The 26,106-nt window shown below is 32.1% G+C and overlaps 1 protein-coding gene across 3 annotated transcripts in view; it reads left to right on the forward strand.

Moving 5' to 3' along the window:
• The window catches only part of LOC124359866 (maltase A1-like), a 71,256-nt gene that overhangs the window by 38,979 nt on the left and 6,171 nt on the right, over positions 1-26,106 (forward strand). The window contains exons 6-10 of one of the 3 annotated variants that reach the window (XM_046812974.1): positions 3,663-3,858; positions 3,940-4,195; positions 5,469-5,664; positions 5,806-5,952; positions 6,640-6,898. In XM_046812974.1, coding sequence (XP_046668930.1) covers positions 3,663-3,858; positions 3,940-4,195; positions 5,469-5,664; positions 5,806-5,952; positions 6,640-6,793 — 949 coding nt within the window. In that variant the 3' untranslated portion in view covers positions 6,794-6,898. Of the gene's footprint in view, positions 1-3,662; positions 3,859-3,939; positions 4,196-5,468; positions 5,665-5,805; positions 5,953-6,639; positions 6,899-8,493; positions 8,700-21,847; positions 22,028-22,433; positions 22,598-22,786; positions 22,913-25,686; positions 25,920-26,106 lie in introns of those variants that run through there. The other 2 variants (XM_046812972.1, XM_046812973.1) reach the window with 2 other exon arrangements.

Here is a 26,106-nt window from a genome sequence, read left to right on the forward strand (position 1 = left end):
CAGTACTTCCTCTTAACCCAGTATAGGTACAAACATAAAGGGAACCTTTTTACTATTAATATTGTTACTAGCAGTTTCACAAAACTTCACGTTAGTTCTATGTAATGTGATTGTAATAATAAAGGTTTTTAATTTACTATTTTGTTTTGAGATAACTTATAGATGGAACTGTATCTGTATACCAGATAGGTTTTTGTTGTTGTAAAGCAGTGGCGTCGGGCCGGGGGGGCACGGGGGGGGGCACGTGCCCCCCCAAACATTATGCAAAAAAAAGAAAAAATAATATAAATTATCTTTAAATTACGTATATGTATACACTAAAAGTTACGAATGAATAACTAATATAGATCCCCCGTTAGTCTATTTATCTGTATGCATCTAATTTGATTCTGTGTGTGTAAAGTATGCGCGTGTAAACAACTAAATTTACAAGTGCCGGTGAGCCGACTATGGCCGGTTGCGCCCGAGCTGGAGCAGCCGATCGAATGCACCCGAGCCCAGCCGACGCCGGCGAGGGCCTCCGAGCATTGACGACGCCCTGGCGGAGGGATATCATACAGCTCAGTGCGCGTGTGTTGTGTTGTGTAGGTGGTCGCCACGTTTTATTCGTTCAATAAGCTTATTGTTACTAGCTGAGCTGGCTATTGTTTGTGTAATTTTTGCGGGATGTTCGTTTGTTATCATGTCTAAGAAACAGTCCTCTGTACTAACATTCTTTAAAAAACTTGGAAATTCAAGTGAAAGTGTAAATGAAGATAGACATTTAGCGGGAAGTAGCACTGGAGGTAGCGCGTTGGTGATGAATCGCCATCTTGTTTACGCCCAGATCGTGATGCTACATTCCAGGGCGAAAGTAGAGATCCTTCATTGGGAGTACAAAGTGCAGATATTGCAAAAGGAGCATTTCAGCCTGTTGATTGTTTTAAGGTAAGCAAGATTCAATCCAAATCGAGGGCAGTTCAAAGAATCCTGGTACAGTGAATTTAATTGGGTCGAATATAGCCCCATTAAAGACGCTGCATTTTGTTACCCATGCCGACTATTTTGTCAACATAAGTCTGGTCGCGGGGAGGAGTCATTCACTAAAACTGGGCATGAAACAATTGGACGAAAGCTTTGGAAAAATTCAGGAAACATGAAAATAGTGAAATGCATCAAAAATCTAAACAGTTTCTCAATGAGTATAGAAAGCAGGAAGCACGGTAGCAGATTCGTTGTCCTCGGCACATACTAAAATGGTTGAGATGAATAGGAGGTATTTAAAATTCATAATTGAAAACATCCTATTCCTTGGAAAACAGAATCTTGCCTTAAGAGGACATGATGAGAGTACTGCTTCATTTAACAGGGGGAACTTTATAGAACTGCTACAACTGAGATCTACTCAAATGGAGGAAGGGAATCCAAACATTAATGAAATCCCAGTCCATTCATACAAAAGTGCCCAGGTACAAAATGAGATAATAGAATTGCATAAAAAGTGAAATGCTTCAGCAAATTGTCCAAGAGGTGAGTGAGGCTTTGGCCTACTCAATTTATTTGTGATGAAACTACGGATATTTCAACCCGTGAACAGCTTAGCATTTTGCATTCGATACATTACTAAAATAGATGGACACATTAAAATCAATGAAAGGTTTTTGGGCTTCGTTGATGTGTCAGACACTACTGGTGAAAATTTACATCACACTATTAAACAGTATCTGCAGCAGTTGGGTATAAGCTTAAATAAAATGCACGGCCAGGCATATGATGGAGCTAGTAACATGAGCGGCAAAATTCAAAGGTGTTGCCTCAAGGTTCCAAGAAGAAGAGCCTAAAGCTTTGTACACACACTGCCATGCCCACTTGCTTGATCTGGCTGTTCAGAGATTTTGTGAAGAAATAAGACAGCTTCGGAATTGCTTATCCATAGTAAATCACCTGTATAACTTAATTAATGCATCAGCTAACAGGTTTTCAATATTTGAATCAATATGTAAGCAAAGCGGAGAAACAAAAATGAAAAGATGGTGAGCTTGTCTCGAACTAGATGGACAGTTCGACACAAAGCAATCCATGTAATTCTAGAGCAGCTCCCTGAAGTGTACGAAACTTTGGAAGTTATTGCAAACGATGTATCAAATCGTAAAATTGCAGCCGAAGCTGATGGTCTAGCCAAACAAATCAGCACATTTGAATTTGTATTCAGTTTAAAACTATTGCACAGCGTTTTGAGTCAGACTGATATACTCTCCAAAGAACTGCAGAGTGAATCTCTTGACATTTCTAAGGTTTTTGCAAAAGTTGAATCAGTCATTGACTGTTTAAAACTGGACAGAAATGATGATGGCTTTATTCAGATGTGGAATGAGTCAGAAGAACAGTGTAACAAATATGGTATGAAAAGGTTTGTCAGTTGAAAGGCCTTCACTACCACGCAAACGGAAGATTCCGAAAAAACTTGAAGCTAGTAGTAGCTCTTCAGATGCTGCATTTCATCAATCACCTGAACCTGAACCTGAACAGATGTTCAAGACTGGCATTTACTTTGCTGCTTTAGACACAGTAATTGTAAACCTGCTATCTCGTTTTTCCAAGAACGATTATGATAAAATCAAACTGCATTGCCCAGTTACTATTTAATTGGACCGAAATTGACAACAACGCTGTTATGGCAATCCAAAAGTTTTATAACTTGTCTTTAAGTTTCTCTGTACATCTTAAGTTTTTTCACTGTTATGCAAAGAAGAATTTTGTCAAAACAGACAAAGCAACCACAAGAATAACGTTCCAAGAGTTGGCTGTGATTTTTTTATTGAGAATGATCTTCAAGCCAGTGCACCAGATGTTTGGCAGCTACTAGAAATATCACTTTCGTGGCCTATCACAACAGCAAGCGCAGAAAGATCGTTTTTTCTACACTACGAAGGCTTAAAGACATTTCTTCGAAGCACCATGACAGAAGACCGCTTAAGTGGGCTTGCCCTGATGTCTATTGAGCAAGAATTGACGTCTGAATACATGAAAGATAAAAAACTAGATCTGTTAGTTTGACAGATTTTCAAATCTAGCGATAGGAGGCTTAATGCTTCATTAGAAGTAACGAAAAATTGGTTCGTTGAAAACCATTACTGTAGTTCTGTTCACCTTAAAACTTTGTCTTGTACACAAATTTGTTTTTGTGTTATATAAATGTCCTTGCAGTTATGTCTAGAATAGAATAAACTTGTATAATTTGAAATTGAGTCTTTTTACAATCCATCAATATAGTAAAAATTGATTAAAACCAATGTTTAACAAAAATACACATATACTTTACTTTAGTTCTTAAGTGGTAGTTTTCAAAAAAGTTTCCACCGCCTATGGTTGTAAGGTTAAGTGTAAACTGATTTGCAATGAACGAAACACATTAATTACGTTATAGATGTGTCTATTAATTTTAAATTTTTATTGGTATGTTTTACTAGTTTATTTTTTCTGTTTATATTGTATTTAACATATACTTTCACCCTGTCCAACCGTGTTAGTAACCAATTTTTAAGAACGCATTTCAGATACTATTTTATTGCACCCCTATTCATTGTTAACAATTCTTTCCACCTAATACGTCATGATGTGCTATATCAATATCATTAGGTCAGATACAGTCGGTGTACTAATCCATTTACATATTATTCCAGAGCATTGTTTCTGGAAGTCTACGATACCATCCCAGCAACGATAGAATATTACGGAACCGGAAATGAGAGTTTGTCGTTTCCCTTCGACTTCCAGCTGTTGACAGAAGGCAACCAGACGACACGTCCGGCAGAAATCAAGCAGATTATAGACGAGTGGATGACGTCTATGCCTGCTGGCGGCGTTGCCAACTGGGTGGTAAGTTTGATCCTTTTTATTCAGTTTTACATTACTAATCCTCAAACGTCTCTAAGAAAACTGAATAAAAACATTGTGCAGGTCGGTAACCATGACAACGGCAGAGTCGCTGACCGCTACGGACACGAGATGGTCGACTCCATCAACCTCCTTACCGGCGTGCTGCCAGGTGTCCAGGTGGTCTACTACGGCGAGGAGATCGGCATGCAGAACACCTTCGTCCTCTTTGATCAGACCGTGGACAATTCCGGACGGAAGTTAGGGCCTTATCACTACACGGAAGGCTCCAGAGACCCTGAACGCACCCCCATGCAGTGGGACGACTCCCCTAATTGTGGTATATGGCATTCTTGGAGTACTAAGTAGTGCTAATAATTAATAAAACACCTTTTATTTTGAATACTGATATGTAGCATTATACAGTCTCTTTTGTTTATTACAGTAAGGTATTCAAGCGTACTATAACAAATCAAAACTGTATTCCTTAGTTAGAAATGTTGCCCCGAAAAGTGTTTGATATAAGCAAACAATAATAAACCTTTTAACACTTTTGTAGATTTTTTTGTACAGTGTAAATTTCGGATTAAAAGAATCCATCATTAGGTAATTGTAAGTTAAGGTAAACGAATTGAAACCAAATTGTCATTTGTTTTTAACTACCTAGGTGGCTAAATTTGTGTATTTCGTTTTATACGAGTATATGATCAATTTATGTCGTTTAAAAGCCTATTAAATAATAAATTGTATGTTAGAAAATCTTTGTCATTTAATAATACATAAGGATTAGTTTGGGTACTTTTGTAAATTTGAAAACGTTTGAAAATCAACAAACTTTAAAACATTTTTAAATTTACAGAAGTGCCAAAATTAATCCTAATGTTATTATTGAATGACACAGATTTTCTAACATAAAATTTATTTAATAAACTTTTAAACTATATCAATTAATCACATTTAAAATTAAATACCAAAATTTAGCCACCAAGGTAGTTAAAAATCATATGACAATTTGGTTTCAATTATTTATTTAATTAATTATTTACCCCTACAAGTACCTAATGATGGATTCTTTTAATCCGAAATGTACATTGTACAAATAAAATCTACAAAAGTGTTAAAAGTTTTATTATTGTTTACTGGTATTCCTTAAACTTCATAAGAATTTCATTACTTTATATATCCCATACATTAATTCCAAAGAGATATTCAATAATTCCCTTTTAACTTGACCAAAATTTAATTTAAAAAGTACCAGTTGGTATAGCAATTGTGCAGATTCTATTTTTCATCGACCATAAAAGTCGTATTATGTCATTGTATCAATTGAATTCCGAAATGACTTTTTGTACTTAAAAAATTTGCCATAAACGGACGTATAGCGAAGATAGATTTGTATCACCTTCAAAATACATTGACCACCACAACCCGATTTCATGACACATTTCGATAAGTCTTCGGACTTTAAATGTGTTTTGCTTGTTAGAATACCTCCGAAATTCTACGTATATCGTCCTTTATCGAAACGAGTTAGTTCTAATACCATTATGTAGAGTAAAATTTTGATCTATGGTGATCATGTAATAAACGGAGTTTTCAATAATATTGCTCAGGTTTTTCAACCAACGCCACAACTTGGCTGCCTGTGAACCCCAACTACTGGTGGCTCAACGTCAAAGCACAAATGGCGGCAGAATCAAGTCATCTTAAGATATTCAAGGAATTGGCTGCAGTAAGGAAAGATCCCGTCCTGCAAAGAGGAGATTATGGCGTCCTTGTACATGAAAATGATACCCTGATTGTTGTCCGGTAGGTAAATACTAAATTTCAGTACCTTAAAAAACGAAAATACATTACTTTGTTCGTTTCCTTTACACATAATGTATTGTATAATTTTGATTCTCCTTGCATGTAAATAACCCTTCTTAATATAAAAATGTAAATTTTTAGGAGTTACAATGAGTCATACTTCGCTCTGATCATCAATATGGGCAGTGAAATTCTCACCTATACATCTGAGAATCTTTTCTCTCCTCACAATCTCAACATCGACATGACGGTGGTGCTCGGCAGCATGAACTCCGGACTTAGCAAGGGGTGAGTCTACCAGCTTCTCTGTTACAGAAACATTTCAAGAGACATTTTTTTATTGTTGATAATCCTTAAAAATTGCTGGGTAAATACTATTTTTTATACTTTTTAGCATAATTTATAGTTTGCAAATTCATATAACTCACATGAACATTTCTACATTATGCATGATATAACGGCTTACACTGATCCTGGATTTTGGGCACAACACCTCTCTAGGCGATGGTTTGATTCTTCTTCTTAACCTGGTTCAATCGAAAACCATTTTATTCTTCGACTCATAATCAAATATGATTGTTTTGTCCATTTTAAAGAAATTTGATTAAATTTTACCTGAATAATGGTTTCAATTATTAATTAGGTATAAATAAGTTAACTCAAAAAGAAAGTGAGATGTAAAATGATCGAGAAACCCCAACATCAGACCTTATTGGTATAATTGGATAATAAAAATCCACCACATCTTTTTGAATTATGGCAACGCAGCACAAAATGTGCAATTCAAAAGAATTTACTAAAAATAAAAATATGCAGACGTACATCATATCGCGACCTGAGAAAGGTATGCTATGATGAGATGCCATTGTGATTGTTGAACCAGTAATATGAGTACTATTTGTTTCATTAGACGAACTATGACAGACACTCAGAATCAGTTGTGATTAGATTTTAATTATGAAATGACTGTTTCAGGACAAATTTGAAGAAGGATTCCTTGAGCGTGACTCTGAGACCGAAGGCCGCTGTTCTGCTGAGGTCTGGCTCATCTGCAACGTCCTCCAGTGCTCGGCTTTACGTCACCACCGCCCTCCTCATCTGTGGTCTGCTAGCGTTACTCTTCAAATAAATCATCTCAGTTGAGCAGATCATAGCATATTTATCTCGTATCAGTTGTATTATAATGATCCTCATTTTGTAAATATTCAGTAAATAAAAATATTGTTAAGAAAGACTTGTTTATTAATTGTTTTACTAAAATTTTCCATTGCCGAATTTGCTTTAATAAAGACTTTTTTAGGTTCTGTATTAAAAATAAAAATATTTAAGAAGTCGTTCCTACATACTAAAATTAAACTTTTATCCTTAAAATGTTCAATAGTATAAACAGAAGTAAACTAGCGAAAGGATAGAGTAGGAGATGAAGGAAACCGGTAATGCTGTCGTATGTATGTGAAATGCTGTATTGTATGTGAGCACCACTCCTTACTTAACGGATACGTTCTCAAAATGTTTCGCCTCCAAAACAGCGTCCCTCTCACAGAAAATGAGAAGTGCTTTGGATGATCTTGGAACATTCCACCTTTTAGACTGAAAAGAAGCACAAGACGAACTATTTAGTTATTGCTATGGACCTAATGTTATATACTGAGCATCACAACTATTTTATTCTTCAATAACTATTCAGTCCACGATCTTTTGAGAAAGGTTTTTCATTGCAAACTTGATGTTTGGAATGATCTGGACAGAGCCTACAGCCTAAATTAAGAGTTTTTACAATGGCTAGGCCTAACTTCGGAATCACGTCAATAACGCGATATTCTCATTTCCATTCTTGATTCAAGTGTCTTAGCATTGATTCACCGACGATAATCAGCTTTCCAACAAGGAAAACATCTACTAGATTGACTAGCTTGTCTTGGAAGCCTTTTAATTATTTTATTGCGTATCGAATTAGTAGAAACTAACGAAGGTTGTCTAAATGATGCTTTCCCAAACGGAACCTCTGCAGTTGATCCTCTAACTTGTCTTCTAAAATTAATCACCATCGACTTTAAACTCCACATGGTACCGCTTTATCCAAGGGCCTACATTAGAAGAGTATGGGAACAAGTCAACACCTACGTAAAGGCTTCTGCCATTCCTGTATTTGGAATCGTAACAGGTCTTTAGTTGAGTATAATTACATGAATGTTATCGTCAATTAACTCTCTCAAACAGAACAATAGTTCTGAAACGTTTTAAATTTGTTAAATTTAAGGTTTAACCTATATTGGTCATCACGAAATCAATTTTGAAAATTTAGCCAATTTGAACTAATATGATGAAAACACACGCGTGTGTGTTTATAACCAAAATTTGTACATTACTCTCTATTTGAGGAGAAAAACTACTTAGAAAACAGTGAAATAGGATTTTTTAATGCTGGAATTCACCAACAGTTTCTTATAAATTACATTAAATTATGCAGATTATGTTCAATGCAGGCCAAAACATACGTTCTTTTTCTTAATAATTGTATATGAAAGCAAATCTGGCCACTATAACTTTTTAAATGAGACTGACTATAATACAAGTACACCGTCTTGTATAAATAAATAATATTAATTTGTATCGAGAACATAAAGTGTGTATTTACAGAGATTTCCAAACAATATTAACCCAGGTACTTTAAAACGATGTAACAGTAGCAAGAAATGATAACAGGATTAAAAGATGGACATGTCAAGATTGTTTTAACAAATCGCTTTCGGATTAAAAGTTGAACGCAAGGTGACCCTCAAGAGTCACGTCTTACGTTATCTTTGGTTTATAAACCTGGTTGGTCTGATTTATGCCTCTGGTAGTCTGAGATATTGATCGGCGCAAAATGGACAATATGAGGAAGCCGTGGTTCTTATGCGTGGCTGTGGTTATATTCGGTGTGGTTGTGGTTGACGCTCAGGACTTGCCCTGGTGGAAAACCGCCATTTTCTACCAAGTATATCCGCGTTCCTTTAAGGACAGCGATGGTGACGGTGTTGGAGACTTAAAAGGTAACTACAAAAGGTTAGGGTAAAAGAATTAAATAGAAACATTTAAAGCTAACGTTTAATTTTCTTTTTAAAGAACTCTATAATATGTTCTTAATCAATCAATCAATCAATAATCAATCAAGGTGAAAGGAAAATATAAAGGTAGAAGTTATTTAAAAATGTAAATATATGCAAGTTATGCAAATTAAATACAACAAAGGAAATATGTATTTGTTTGATTTATAATTGTTAATATTAGTCAAAATCAAGATTTTTTCATTTAATTAATAGTAAGCCTATTGGTTACCAAAAATAACCACGTTTTATAATTAAGTCGCGAGTGGATTTTAATTGCTAAAAAAAGAAAGTGCTCACTTTTTTTATTAAAATCTAAAAATAAAATTAATTAAGAAAGGTAATTTATTAACAACCATTAAAGTAACCTGTATGATTTCAATAAATTATCAAACCAACAAACTAAAAATCTCAAGCTTTCATAAAGGCAAAATTAAAATATTTATATAATCTTTGCAGGTTTGTGTGTTAAATTATTTTTATACTTAAAACTTATAGTGTAATAATATAATAATTGTATATTAACATTGCAATAGTTGTATAACTATTACATTATTATTTATATTAATTAGTATGTTAATTTAAATTATTAAATTCGTTCTGCCAACTGGTAACATTAGTAGTTACACAATAAATACTATGTTAGATGTTGAATTTGAAATTACAATAATCCTCAAAACAATATTCTTTACTCTTTTGTAAAATTTACTTTTGCTAAAATCAGCTTTTCCTAGACGTGTCACTTTGCACTCTCAAATATGTTTCCTCTTACACACATTACAACTAACTTTAACAACAGAATATTGCTATTTATAATATAGTGGATTATCCGTTTTCACTGAACTGTTTTTTTACATTTTAATCCGTTTTAGTATCAGTTACAAACTTACATTATATTTATTGTACATAATTGAAGAAACTGATTTCAAACTCTACCGAGTTCATTTTAGGTCATATTTAGACAGGCTAGCATTAGAAAACAGAATATTTTGTTAAAATTAAATTTTAAATTAAAATGGTTGATATTTTACTAAAAATGTCTACATTTACTTGCATGCATTTTTAGTTTTTGGCTAGAGAGAGGTTTGAAAAGAAAGTTTTAGGAGACAAGTAGATTTTTTTTAATAAGAGCAGTTTTGAATATGCTTTCCTGGCACTAAGTCCATTTCCTTCTAACTGAGATATTTATCAAGTTAAGAAACATGTATCAATCACTTTGTAGTACAGTAGATCTCTAATTATAAACCGCCTAATGCGATGAATTGGATTTGTTAATAACTTTTATTGGGTTCTTATAAAAAAAGATTTTAGATTTTATCGGTTAAATACTCAGAAGTACACACATTACAATCAATACAAAATAATATTTATGTGTATACGTAAGAGTATTTAAAAAGTATCGATACGTATCAAAACGCTTTCTCATATTTTTCGATATTTTTATTGATTTTCCACAATACTTCTTTTAAAACAAAAATAATCAGACCTACTAGTAACAAAATTAAGGAACTAAAAAGTACAAAATAAGTTTATTTTACAAACTCAAAGTTACTCAATGCCAATATCATACAAATTTTGAGTGAGACGCCCAATTATAACGGGCATAGTTATTATAGACACTTCATTTTATACTTAAACACTTCCCGTTTATTGGAATTATTATAAATATGATGTGTAATGTTTCATAAGCAAGGAAAGGAAACCTTCAGATTTAGAACTGTACAGTAATTAATTGTTACATTCGGTAGTTGAATATTGATAGGTATGCTGCATTGGCCGTTATGTACGATAATTATATACTATATGAGTGTACTGTATATATGTATAGGAAGTTGCACTCTCTATAAAAAATATCAATAATAAGTACAAGTATTTAATTTGCCTTATCTGCGAAGTAATTCAATAACATCATTTAATTCATACAAACCATGTTCTAAGAAATCAATATTCCTTTAAAACTGTCTCATATCACCTCATTCCAGTATCTAATGCTATCTTTATGTACCACATTGTTACTTTATATTACAAATTTGACACCGCCATCGAAAAGTATATGGTATTGGATTTGAGTATCTCATTTTGTCAAATAAAGATTTTTTGTACTTTTTAGTTTCTTCATTTTAGTACAAGAATTTATGTAGTTTTATTTTCGTTCCTAGAAGTATGTTACTTTTTATGTTTACTGACTAATATTGTATATTCTCTACTGTAATTAGGAATACATATATAGATTTTCAGGAACTAAAACGCAACATTTGGTGATTTACACATAACGTAGTTTTGGTGGGAAGAGTTGATTCGACGTGAATAATGAGTTTAGTTCCAGTTCACCTTTTTCTTAAGTGCAGCATTCAAAATCTGATGCTGTTGTAGACTTTACACCTGAAATCTGGAGTCATCTTATTTGAAGAAATCCAAATATATGCGGAAACGAAATGCCCAAAGTACTCTTTGCATCGTTTCGACATCAGAGACACCTAGACCACAAAATGTAGTGCAATCGGTGAAGAGTTAGTCTCATTATCTCATCATGCGCACAATTAAGTGCACTACGATTTTAACTGGCAAGAACCGAAAGCATGGTTGAGAAACCGAGTTTTCTTTTCTTCAAAGGGCTTCTATAGGAGCGATTTTTGAACCCTAATGTTTGTTTAAGGGAATTTCGCACAGTGACGTATCAAAATAATTTGGAAAATCCCAATCTCCTCACTCAATCCTACCTCATTGCTTCAACAGGCATAGAGGTGTGGGCATTCGAAGAAAACTATATCTCGGCATCTCAGTCCGTCTCGTTGCTCCATGTCAACCTAATACCCCTATAGGAGCGTTTTCTCGAAAACTGATGTAGACAAGGAAACTCCTAGTGGGAACAGTAATTGTGAAATAACTTATAGTGATTTGGCACATTGCAAACTCCGCAGTCGATCCTATCCCGCTACTTCACGACGGTTTTGTATATTTCCTTCAATAGATACGTCAGAGCAAAAAAGTGATGTTTCCTAGCAATCCAGAGGTAAGTCGTAATTTTAAGAAAGCTGCATCTGCGAAAATTGATTTGTCTCGTTTCTTTATATGGTTTTAGAAGTAAAATTCCAAAGAGAGTTCCTTGTCAGATACTTGTCTATTACATAAAACAAATTATGTGGGAATACAATGAGACAGCCCTCTTTTGTTGAAAATTAAAAATAGTATATCGATTAACCCTTCATTTACAATGTATCCATTACGATATATCATCCTGACTTAGATGCTTCAAAATATACGCTTCACAAGAAACAATAAAAATTATTTGGATGCATATTAATTGTGTTTTTAAAATGAGTCATAAACCATGATAATAGGACCAAAATAACGTTAAAACGTGTTTAAACATTTCTTTAATGGGATATAACCCAAAGTCGTTTCACTACAGTCCACCGGAAATACGTAACGTTGTCGCTGCTGCCTGCAAAGCGCAAAGCAGCAACACATATCACAACTATTTAGCGGGTTGCCAACCAGCTATTTGCAGGGGTCATAGCAAGAACTTTGTATTCTACTGTAAAAAAAATTGCACATTACAAAAATAACTCCATGATAATCAGCGTTGGTACCCTTTACAGAAAACACACGTTCACTGATAACTGATGTGGCAATAAAAATGCTGATCGCTGCATATAATCTAACTGACGTGAAGTTTCCAATTCACTAGCAATGAATGTTCTTAATAACGTTAACAACATACTACTAACTATTCTAATAATACGATCCGAACATCAGGACCCGGGTCACTGGAGATCTAATTTAATTTAACTCTAAATAATGTGGTTGAAATTTTATGGACGATGTTTGTTGGGCAAACCTTATCTATTCTTTGATTAGCTTACTTTTGGAAATAAAGTAACTATTTTTTCTCATATTAAAAAATGCAAATACACAGCTCACTATTGTTATTTACTAATATGATATACAACTTTAAAATGAAGTGTTCAAAATGAATACTTTGATATTGCGCAACTGTTGTTTTTGTGAAGATCTCTGTTTTTGGATAAGGTGTAATTTGAATATCAAGCTCTTGAACTGTTATATGGTCTAAACCCTTCTACCGAAAGTATTCAACACAATATATAAACTTGTCAGAACAAGTTCCTTGAAACAAAAAAGCACAGGTATAGATCATTTTGATTGTATATTAATATAAGAGTAGATATAAATATGCCGATTCTAGCGCACTTTTAGAGCTGACCGAAAATCAATAGAAATTCCTGTTTAAAGGACAATAAACGAATCTGTAAAATTAAACAGTAAATCACGAATGAAAAATAACCGAATCTACAGCTGTTTGCTTCTACTTTCTTAAGGTGTATATTGGAAACTTAGTCAAATCTGCTTCGAATCAATCTATCGGAAATGTTGTTGAATCTGCTACGAATAAACGAAAAATCTATAACAATTGTAGTTAAATCTGCTTTAATCAATCTGTTAGAATCAATGTAAAATCTATTGCCAATGTTCCCATATCTGTTTCGAATAAACGGAATTCTGTGGTAAATATATTAAAATCTTAATAAAAAATCTCTGAAATGGAATGAAAAATCAAGAAGTCTAAAATGTTACTGGATTTCTCTAATATCGTTCTTAATCACATCATAGGCTAAAAATTTCTCAGAAACCACAACCACATAACAAATCGCGTTTGTAACAGCATTTTGAAAATCCATATTGATAATTATATCGTTCTTTGAAGCAGAAATATTTGTCAAACTCTTTGTTGTATCAATGACATAAATAGGTCTATTCGCTAAAAATTCTTTAGGATTGTAATACATTCCCATATTTTTGTAGTAAACTTTCTTAAAATCTTGATACATCTGATACATGATTCTGAAAAGACCACCGGAAATGTTTAAATTTTGTAATTCATCTGGATAATAAGAACCATTCAATTTTACTCTGATATTTTTCACATTCAAACTATCGAACTTTGAAGGATTTTTTCTTGATTATTCTGTCTATCTGTTTGAAAACCAATGATAACGAACTTGGGATTGAATATATTTCTATAAATATTTGTGATATCGAACGAATAAGTTGTTCCGGAAATACCTTTTTGCTCAATACATTGCCAATCTAGAAAATTAAACATGATGTTTTGAGATTTTGTAATTTCATCAATCAACTGAATTTTACTCGTGGTTTTGTAATCAATCATCGGAACTCTAATGAAAAACTCGTTAATTGTAATTTTGCCATCAACAGGCATAACATTTCCAGTTGCAGTCTTCAGAATCACATCATCGTCTTCAGCTCTAATACATTTCTTTACAATATGCTTGTTTTTTGTCTTTACTATAATGGTGATTATAAAATTCTGAAATATTCTTAACTTTTTTACACCGTGTGCATTCTTTCTCTTCTAAAGTTATTTTTTCCATTTTATTATATTAAATAATTCTTTTCTATATTTCTTATTACAATCCTTACAATAATAGTATAATCCATCTTTTCTAGTCTTATCTTGACAAAACTTCGATAAATCTTTAAACTCTTGACACATGGAACATTTCTTTTGGGCCTCCATTTATATAGAAAAAATTATAGCTTTGACTTTCTCAATTCATATTCGTAAAAACTTCCGGTTATTTCTTCATTATTTAAATCTTTTATACTATAAGTTACAGGATCTGTGTTATTAATTTGATAAATCACAAAGATTTCTCTTGACCAATTGTTCTTATATTTGTTCGAAAATGTTGTTTTTTTACTAACAATTCTTATATGATCATTGATTTTAAATTTAGTTTTCGTGTGAATTTCTGGTGGAATATACTTGAAAACGGTCTCTAATAACTCTTTTTCTACATCCTTATCCACATCTTTCGGTTTCGTCTTGATTGTATTGTGAACTGTATCGTTATAATTGTTTACGATTTTTTGAAGAATATCGATCCATTTAAAGTTTTTATTAATCTCAAAAATTACTTTCATTCTTTCATTTTGAGTTCTGTTATGTCTCTCTACAATACTTGATTTCTCTTCGTTTTCAGTATGATAAATCTTAAATGATTAAATCGTTATATTTCCTCAAAACATCATTAAATTCTTTATTTTTGAACTCTAAACCCTTATCTGTATGAAGTAGGTTTGGAGGTTTATGCCTGATTTTTATCGCATCTTTTACTATATCTTCGAAAGCTTTTGAAACATCCTTGCCGTTTTTTCTTTTGATAGCTCTTGACCAAGCATATTTTGAGAAAGTATCAATAACATTTAACATATACTTAAATCCATCATTTTGATCTGAATAGTTAGACATTATAACTAAATCTGCTGCCCATAAATCGTCAATTCCTAATGTTATAATCTTTCTCTTTTTAAACTTTTTTCGTACTGGTGCATGAATTTCTCTAGCTTCAATCTCTATTTCCTCTTTGTTCTTCAAGTCTTTCTTTACTTGTTTTTCATAAGGATTCTTTATAAATGTACTCTTATTTGTCTTGCATTTTGAACATTTTGCTGCAATTCTATACAATCCGTTTTGAGTTTGAACAATTTTAGAATCTATATTTTTCGTTTTTTTCTTACATTTGTGACAATGTATTAAATCATCTTCCATTTATATATCAAAGTTTCCAAGTTTATTTAATTCGTCTAATATATCAGATTTCGCTTCATTTTTATAGCCATACGGTACTGTATCGATCTTATTTTCTAGGACAATTCTCTTATCATCTTTAGCGTTCAGTGCTAACTTGTTTATAGTAACTGTGTACAACTCATGTTTGTAGCTTTTGATTACTGTCATCTCTCTAAATTCTTCTTTATCTTCGAACAAACATCTCTTCAAGTTTTCGATATTTATTGTTTTATTTACAACACTTCTCTTAATTCCTTTACATCTTACTGGATTTTTGTCTAGATATTTGTACGAGTACATTTTCGATCTCAATCCACAAAATTCTTCTAAAACTTCGCTATTTAACTCATCTTTGAATTTCCCTATTACCTTCTTATTTTTAGTAGTGAAACATTCGTGATCTTTTGGATAATCACTTGTATCAAAATCATCTATATTTTCTTTAATAATTTAAAAAAATCTCGTTTCAATTCTAGGAAATAACTGTCTGTATCCATGTAACACAGATTCAAATCTGGGTCAAACTTCTTTAATTTATCGTAATAAAACTCATACATTAACAATTTTGATAGGTCAAGAATTGAAAATCCTATGTAGATCGGTTTGTTAAATTTAACCTTTTGTTTGTACATGTGACTCGCTATACAGTTATCGTCAAAGATATTGAAACATTTGAAGTTCATTTTCTTGGCCTGTTTCATTGAAAATTCTTCATTTCCTAGTTTGATATCACATCTATTTCGCACATTTTCCATAGATTTTCCAAAAACAGAGTTGTTCATGAGCTTATAAAAATCTTTCTCAAAGTCACTTGTAGCTTTGGTTCTCATGTTTGTGTTAAAATCAATGTACTTTTTCATAAAAGGCTATGATTTATTCTATAACTCTATTCACATGTTTCAACACCATCCCTTGTTCGAGGTAAAATTTCAAATTTCTTGAATGAACAACGTATTCAGTTTTATCCAGTAAAGTTGTGCAAAGTTTGTTTTTATAATGTTCGGGAGCAAGAGGTAAATCCTTGTGATATTCATGTAAATTTGTTGGATATCCTAGATCAACTTCGAGAATATAGCCATAATCTTCGTCGCCAGTGAGTTCCAAAATTGTTTCTTGCCACTCTTCTTTTTGTGTAAGTTTTAGGATTCATCCACTTGATATCACTAAACAGCAGTTTTTGCATAAGACCATAACCATAAAGATTATTGGCATCGACGTACAACAGATAGTTTTCAGGTTTTGTCTTATCGAAATCTTTCAAATATTTGTTATTTGCTTTAACATATCGTTTAATACATTGAGAAATACCTCCACGAATACCTTTTTCAATCATCAAATACATATTATAATCACTAATCAATTGTAATTCTATTTTCGTTAATTTTAACATAGCATCCCATGCGAGGCTTGGAGCTGTTAGATAATGTGCTGGATCAAGTTTGTAACAATTTAGACAAATGTTTCTGAAATTTTCAAATATATCAGCGAGCAATAGTACATCTTGGATATTGTACAAATCAGAGTAATTTCCTAGATTTTTCACTTTTAATGTGTTCCATACATTTAAATAGTGTTGAAAATCTTTCTCAGATATGCTCTCATCTGTCAAAAGTGAATAGAAATCTTCAATTTTCAGCTCTTCTGTGTAATCAAGTTTTTCAATACTATCAATAAATTCGTAAGGAAATATGCCTTTTCCAGACAATATTTTTAAAATCTCGTCTTCGTCATTTGGCAGTCTTGTTAAAATTTCATTCAATATTCTTCCATCTTGTATAAAATGATTTGTATGCTTAAAGTCACCTTTCTGGAGGTTTTTAGCTAACTTTTCAATAGACGATGCCATGAATCTAAATGTGTCTACGAACGAAAACTTAATAAATTTTCTAGGCTTATCATTGTCAAACTCATAGCCATATCCAGAATTTACAGAATAATTTATGTATCGTTCATCGGTGTTTGCGATCAAATCAACATTTCCATATTGTTTAGCCATCTCGTTTATGTACAAATGAGTATCGTAATTTGACATATTATGACAGAAAACTGGAATATTTTGTGGAAATTTCAAATTCAGATTACAACATGAATGAGCTGCGCCTCGAAATTTACCTGTTAAATGACAATGATCTCTTACTTTTAATCTTTTTTCACCATCAAAACCTTCTGTTTCACAGATATGACAAACGTTTGAATTTTGATACAAAATTTCTTCTTCTTCAGTTAGTTTCATAGGTTTCATATTCTTCGAATTATATTTTTTAGCTATGTATTTCGATAATTTATTAAGCTTTTCAAACAATTGTTTTGGAACATTTGGCAAATCTTCTTCATTTTTGGCTCGATAACATATCGGTTTATACATGCGATTGGTCACATTCGACACTAAATATAGAGTAAAACCATAAGGAATGTGCTTCTGAATCTTGGTTGTAGTCGATCTTTGTGGATTGTTCTTGCATGTCGGAATCTTTTCTTATATGCTCTCAAAGTCCATATAAATAACGTACGGATGATTAAACTTCTTTTGATAATTAGTAAATTTAGTTGTTTGACCTGTAAACGGCATAATTGGCTTACAAACTTCATGTTGCTTGCAAATTTCTAAATGATCCGTTAAATCTCCAGATTTGTAGAAATGGCTTAAACATCTTCGACACAAGAACATCTTGTGAGCATTTTTTGATAATTGAGAACTCGCTAATCTACTTAAATCTGTTATCAAAACATAATGGGATTTATCATCTTGTTTAAAATACAATAAGTCAATGTTTAACTCAGCATCATATTTTCCAGAAATTTTTAACGGAACAACCTTAATATTTTCATCAAAACTGTAGACATTGATAGACATTTTAGGATACTTATACTTGGAATTGTAACTTCGTTTTTCAAATAACTGTATATCTTTTAAAGACATTGGATACTCAAAGCCCGAAAATATCTCGTCATTTACAAATTTTTCATATTGTTTTGATCTTTCGCAGTCTCTTTCGGGTTTTTTAATAGCGCATCGGATAGAATAAATAAAGCAATAGTCATCTTTATTTTTGATATTTATACAAGCTTTTTTATCTTTGATTTTCTTTGGTAAATCGATATATGATCCTGCGTTCATCATTTCGTGTTTATTAATGCTCAAAACTAGTTGTTTGCAGCTTTTAAATGTCCATCCAGAACCCTTATATTTATGATTTGTTTGTTCACGATGTGTTAATTTATTAAACTGTTTGGTGATAAAATCGTTTACATCGAAGATTTCGTCTGCTTTTATAGTAAAATACATTGGACATGTTTGTAGTTCACCGTTCACTAATGTTCGTTCATATTCACATTCCAAAGAGAGATAACCCTTCATATTTTTAACATTTTCTTGAAATTTCTCTATTAAACTTTTAATTTCTGGTCGCATAATGGAAAGATATTTGTAAATTGACATGGAATTATCGTTTAAATTTGTTAAAATGTATTGCTTGAAAAGACCGTGTATAGGGGATAAAACTTCGACATCAATGATATTTTCAGTTTTTTTGTTAAGAGTTTTATCAATTTCTTCGATCATTTCAGACTTAATTTTATCGTTTGTTTCAATGGACAATTTTTCAGCGATTGAATTAATTTTTTCATCATTAAATAGATCAAAATTTTTCTTTTCAACTTTGAAAATTTCTCTTTAATTCCCTTAATTTATCTATATTATACATGTTTTGGTGATCATCAATTTGATTTTCTCTAGCCCAAATTCCTCAAATAATTCAATTCTTTCTCATAAATGCCTTTGTTTTTTAGATGAATTTTAGAATTATAATGGCGATCATAGTTATGTTTTAGGATTTCTTTCTTACAAAACGGACATGTTATTTTTTCATTGGTCATTTAAATAGGAAAAATTTTAACTAGCCATTTTTTCTAAATTCCAATTTTATATTGAATTTTCGAGAAATATCGTTCAAATTATCAACTTTTTAAGGTACATACAAACTGGTACTAGAGTTTTTTGAAAAATCCTGAAAAATCTACCGAATTATCTCTAATTATTGCGAAGTTTTAGCTTAAAAGTTGATAATTTGAACGATATTTCTCGAAAATTCACTATAAAATTGGAATTTAGAAAAAAATCTCTAATTACAATTTTTCTTCTTTAAATGGAGCTACTAAAGGAATTAAATGAGGTTGGTGATTTGAAGTTCAAAGAATATAAGAAATTAATGGAATTAGAAGAAAATAAGAAGTATAAAATTGTGACATTGGATAAAATGAAAGATAAATTCGGGCTTACAATCATAGCAGAATTGAAAGATTTCAAAGTACATTTGCCAAATAGATTTTTGACTGTTTTGGATGAAAAAAAGATTAAAGAATTGAATAAACATGATAAATTACACTTGGTTGTTACTGGAAAGAAGACTATTAAAGATAAAGACTGTGTTACAATTAACTTTGTATAATAAAAGATTTCGAAGACTTTACATTGATTCTAAGGAGATTTAACATTAAAACAGCTTAAGAAAGTAGAAGCAAACAGCTGTAGATTCGGTTATTTTTCATTCGTGATTTACTGTTTAATTTTACAGATTCGTTTATTGTCCTTTAAACAGGAATTTCTATTGATTTTCGGTCGGCTCTAAAAGTGCGCTAGAATCGGCATATTCATATCTACTTATAAGAAAACATGAAATATTGATTCTCGTACACATTGATCCATTAAAATGTAAACTTTTGGAGGTGTTGTTATAAAATATTTGTATTTAGTGTAATAATTTATACAAAAAAAGTTATCTGTCTTAATTAGATGATATAGTAGGTCATTAACGGTTTAGTAGACTTCCAGCTTTTAGAAAATGCAATATTTTGATTCAAACTATTAAATAGTATTCGTAGCAACGACGCTTCATAAATTAACATTCAAAACTGTTCTATACCTTCAAAGTGATTTTTCAAGATAAATCTTTACGCGACTAATCCAGAAGGGAAGTTGTTATTTGCAGTAGGTGTTGGCTTTATTCAAAAACACGATGTTAGAAAAGCTTAACATATAACACACAAAAAATGTTGGTAATTAACTTTACTAGATATGTTTTTTAACGATTTTTGATGATGAAAATATTTAAAGAGCACTGTTTTTAAACATGGTTTTTAGTGTTTAATATTAATTTGCTATTATTAGGTTTAGTTTTTTAAGCGTACAGTATCAAGCAATATCTGATGTAATAAACCAACAAAATTATAAATCCTGTTTTGGAAATCTATTACTTAACATTCAAATCTCATCGAAACTGTCGGTGAATGTACTTTTCAGACCTATTCTTAAAATCTCCCAATATTTAATTACCCGTATTACATACGTGCATACATAGAACAAATCTAGTTCAGAGTGAAAGGGGATGTCTGTAGAATTAGTTAGTAGGATTTATCCTAAATTAATAATGTTTATACGGCTTTAACAAATCTTTAGCTACTAGCCTTACAAACTCGGTCAGGACTATTCGTATATACTAATAGAATTGTGCCATTATTTCGTTACTTGATCGTGATCTTGTGTGTTCACTTACATTGGTATAAAAGGATAACAGGATTTCGGACATTTGTCATCCTTATATATTAAAAAAGGTATAACATAAAGTTTCGAGGATTGGAACCATATGAGGTATAAAAATGTATAAAAAGACAAATCATTGTAAGAAATCCGAATAGCCTAATACTCTTCACTTCGCCCCATGGAATCTATCTAAGAGTAATCAATACTAGTATAAGAAGATATTTAAAAAAAACACTGACGGGTATAGATAGTGAACACTTACTACAAAACTATTCAAGCCATCATCAATATGTCTGTAATTGTGGATGTGTGATTATATAGATCTAGTATCTTTCAGAAATCGTAAATCTATCTTTGAGAGTTCAAAGTCTTAACAACCTGATGCCTTTCAGTTGAGGCCATTGAGCGTAAGCTTAGCCAGCTAGATCCAAACAAAGGGGCAGGTCCTGATTCCATTCCTTCCATCGGTGCTTACATAATACCTATATCAATGTAAAATGGTGTATACCGTATGTAAATAAATAAATAGATACGAAATTATGTAGAGTTTATCATACTGTTTTCAGTAGTCAATACAGGAGTTGGACAAAAGTGACAGAAGAGAAGGAGAATATTAGACTTTGAGGTATTATTATGTACAGTAAAAAGCAAACCCATTTTTATAATCATCGTTATATAACCAATAACATCTCCTAAATATTTAGGGTAGTGCAGCCTCTCTGATTATATTTGAACTGGTTTCAAAACAGTTTCTTTAAAACGTGACCTAGTCTATAATTACAAATATACATCTCTTCAATTGTTTAGAAAATAATCCCTACCAAGTTTATTTTTGTTTCTCACCTTGATCTATCCATAGTTTGTTAGTACTTATCCCATGTTAATTATTTACATAAGTATTCACTTTAATAATATTAATGTCTAAACCTAAATCTGCAGGAATCACACAAGTTGCCGACTACTTTAAGGAGATCGGAGTAGATGCCATTTGGCTGTCGCCCATCTTCAAGTCGCCCATGGCTGATTTTGGCTACGACATCTCTAACTATAACGAGATAGACCCAACTTTTGGTACCATGGAAGACTTTGACGACCTGGTGGCTAAACTTCGAGAAATAGGTAAGTGAACTAGGTATGGCAGTTAAACCATATGTTCAAAATCACTATAAAAGAATACGTTATTACCTTTTTCGTACAGCATCTTCCGGATTTTGATAGTTTGTGTAACAATTCAAACTTAATTTTCAGGTCAAAGTTAAAAATAATTGTACTCTACAGTTTTAAAAACTAAAAAGGGACGAAAACGTAACGCGTACATTTCAGCAAAAATTATCGCCTTAAGATATCTAGATGTAATAATTTGTTTGAAAAGTAGTTTTAGAATTTGTATCTAGCTTTAAATATTTCTATTTAACTATTAGGTTTTGTAATCATAATGATAGGATATTCCGTAACTGAAAATGTACTCGTCTTACATCATATTATGGAGCGGAGTTACAGCAGTAAAACAAGTTCTAATTTCCAGATGTAAAGTTGGTCCTGGACTTTGTCCCCAACCACTCCAGCGACGAACATCCATGGTTCAACATGTCTGTCAACAGAGTTCCAGGATACGAGGACTTCTACGTCTGGAAAGATCCCAAACATCCTCAAAATAATAAGTCTATTACATTACCACCAAACAACTGGGTAAATGTTTTCTTTAAATTTACTGGCAAATTCTTTTATTGATCCAAAGAGATGATATTTTATTACTACACACACTTTATTTTATCTTTCATTATCAAGTATAAGCCATACAGATAAGAGAAGATACAATCTGGTTACCCTACGGTGAAGTGTGGATCTCACTTTGACTGGTATTTTCCGTGTCCGTAGATCAGCGTATTCAGCGGCTCAGCTTGGGAGTGGAACGCCAAGCGTAACCAGTATTATCTACACAAGTTCCTCATCAAACAGCCTGACCTTAACTACAGAGAGGACGCTGTCAAGGGAAATATGACGGTAGTACTAATTTTTATACTTGAATGAATGAATAAGATAACTTTTACAAACAGTCAAATCGGCTGAAAATATACTAGCCACTTAAAAAGAAAAAACACACTTGTTGACTTTGCGGACTACTGTGTTACAGCCAGTGGCGTATATAGAAAATAATTTCGGAGGGGCTAACACAACGGGTATTTTTGGAAGTATAAAATAATCTCCAAAAACTGGTACTCGGAAATTTTAACCCGGGAAATTGTTAAGCTTTAAGACATTTCCAGCTTAAACAAACTAATAGGTGCTATTTCAACATATGTCTTCCAATTTCTTTCTTTGCTCCCTGAGCTTCTTCCTTTTATACGCCCATGTTTACATATCAAATTATGGGTAGACAAATATGATTCGGTGCTGTTGCCAGAGATCTACATCAACTGTATTCAATGTTAATACTAATTCCGTTGTTTTATCAAGTGCAATGCGAATGTCTAAAATATTAACTTCAAATTCCAGCCTGATTAATATATTACATTAATATGTTCCGTATACCCCAGCAGTTTTATTAGTTTTACAACTTTTATTGCATTTTGGAGACGATTTTGAAAAAAAGTAATTTTGCTCTCTTTCCAAGTAATTCTTATTTTTCTCATTCCATTATTTAAACACTGAAATGTTTCTTTTTATTTTAATCTTATGTTACGCCAGCATAAGAAATATCATTAATAGAACAGGTTGTTATTTAAATTCATTAAAATATAACATATAACACTAATAGTCAGTAAATATAAAATTTACCTTAATTCAATACTTGTTATACTAAAATATAAGCTATTTACTTTAGTTTTTAGCTATTCCCTTTAATTCAAATGTAATTTGATTAAACCAATTCTGCAGTTCAACTATATAAATATTCTTTACATATATTAATATTAGTGAAAATAATCCTCTATTACCAAACACTTGTGTAACAAATAAAGCAACAAATAATAAATAACTCTAGTAAGTTAATGGAATAAACAAAAAGATATACGAGTCATTTTATGTGAAAGCACGATAATTTTCAAGTATTAAATTAGATTAGATGCATTAAGACGTTTGTTGTTTGTAACAAAAAAAAACGGTTTTAAAGTCATAAGATGAATTTCAAGAGAATTACGCAAAAGATTCTGCAAAAAATGCTAAAATTGGAAATGTTTCAAGTTGTAACTTACAGAGGTAGTTTTAAAAGTATAACTTACAGAAAATGAAACGCGATACAATATTTGGCATATTGTTGCCTGTATACATATTATTACATATAAATCTTAAACTTGGTAAATTTTGCACATTCTAAATTATTCTAGTTTTAAGAACATGGGAGGTATGCTGTTTTACTTGTGACAATCGGGGTTTAATTTATTTTAATTTGAGATTTTATAATTAATCTAGATTTCACTGTAGATTTTAGTGTTTAAATCATTGTGATTTTTTCTGTTAGTACAGTGTACATTAAAATAGGCAAGTAGAGTTTGAAATTACAAGGGCTCTTATAAAATTAAAGCCATTATTACGAAATGGCTGTGATGTATGTTTTCCTGTTCACACAGAGTCGAAAAATGTTATTCGTTAACAAACTTAAAATCAAAGTATTGCTTCCTCGATGTGGAAAGCTTTTTTAAATTAACAATGTCAAACCAACCCTTGAGTTGAAACCATTATTCTGTTTTACAATTCGTTGATTAAAGGTGACTCTCCGCAACAAGGTTAAAACATCTGAACATTTAATAATTCTGCTGGCAATGTGCAGACAAGTTGTGTACCAGGAAGCTTAAGTCGCATAATAGGCTTAAGATGATTACGCAATGCTGTTTATTGGAAAATTTAAGAACTGTTATTTACATAAAAAAATTAGAAAGTTTAGTTTTAAAAATACTTTAACAATTCGTGAGTTTTGTTTAAAATATTTTTTTACAAGTGCACTGAAATAGTCAGATGAAGTAAATTAATACAACAAAACTAAATTATAATGGTCACCGATTCGTACTGGTATGGATGATATTATTTTATTCATAAGTGATAATGTAGGTCTCATAATTGGTACATAATTGACACGTACACTGCAGTAGGCTCTATAGTGCGTCATACTTTGTAGGACTTCGTGGCATCAGGACAACTCGCCGCAGTGAAGGTGTTAAACAAGATTAACAGATTAAATTGAATGATTCAATTAAGGAAGCCTGAAAATTATTTGCAAAAACGCAAAAGATTCGTTTAAAATAAATTTCCTCAAAACCGCTTTCGCTTGTATAACTCATATCTTTGGGACACATATGTTGGAGCCTATGTTATTTTACGTAGAAAGCTGGAGAATACAGAGTCGGCGTTATCTATCACTCGTCTCTATAATCAAGTCCTATAAGTGAATTTTAGCCCATAATATAAAATTGGTTTTAGTTTCACTGGCCACTTTGCATCTAATAAAAGACCCATGTTGGGAATGTGTTAACCTTAGATAGTGGTATCAGACTGCTGACCTTACCAATCAGTTATATCATAGGTTACACTCACTGATTCATATCATACAAAACGTTAGAACCGTTGCAATTATAAAATTAATAAAAGGGAACTGGCATTTAAAGAACAAAACATTTTTTAACGCTATAAGATAGTTGCTCACTTTTTATGTAAACATATTTTTTATTTAAAAAAGTACTTCTGGGACTAATATACGCTAATAAATCTGTATCAAGGGAGCAAAACTTATAAAACACTGTTTTACGATAAAGTCTTCAAAAAGTGGTGTTTAACCTTTTCAGGCCGTGATCGAGTTCTGGCTAGGCAAGGGTGTCGATGGCTTCAGAATGGACGCAGTGCAGCAAATATACGAAGATATAGGATTCCCTGACGAACTTCCTGTGAATGGCACTAAAGGAGACACCTACAACACCCAACAACACAACTACGAAATAAACCAGCCCGAGACCTTCACCCTGCTCAAGGACTGGGCAGACGTCGTCTACAAGTGGGTCCAGAAGGATGGGAGACAAAGGTAAAAATAGTAGTACAATGGAACCAACGAGCACGAGCACAGAACTGGTATTGCGGGTATTGCGAGAGTAAGCAAAAATCGCACTTTTCCTCTCACTTCTATCCTTTTCAGCCGATGTCCCGAAAAAAATACCTCGCCAGCTCTTAGTTTTTGTTTATTACCAGTTCATTCCAATCCAATTTTCTCA

Source organism: Homalodisca vitripennis, chromosome 4, assembly GCF_021130785.1.
Source record: "Homalodisca vitripennis isolate AUS2020 chromosome 4, UT_GWSS_2.1, whole genome shotgun sequence".
NCBI lineage: Eukaryota > Metazoa > Arthropoda > Insecta > Hemiptera > Cicadellidae > Homalodisca > Homalodisca vitripennis.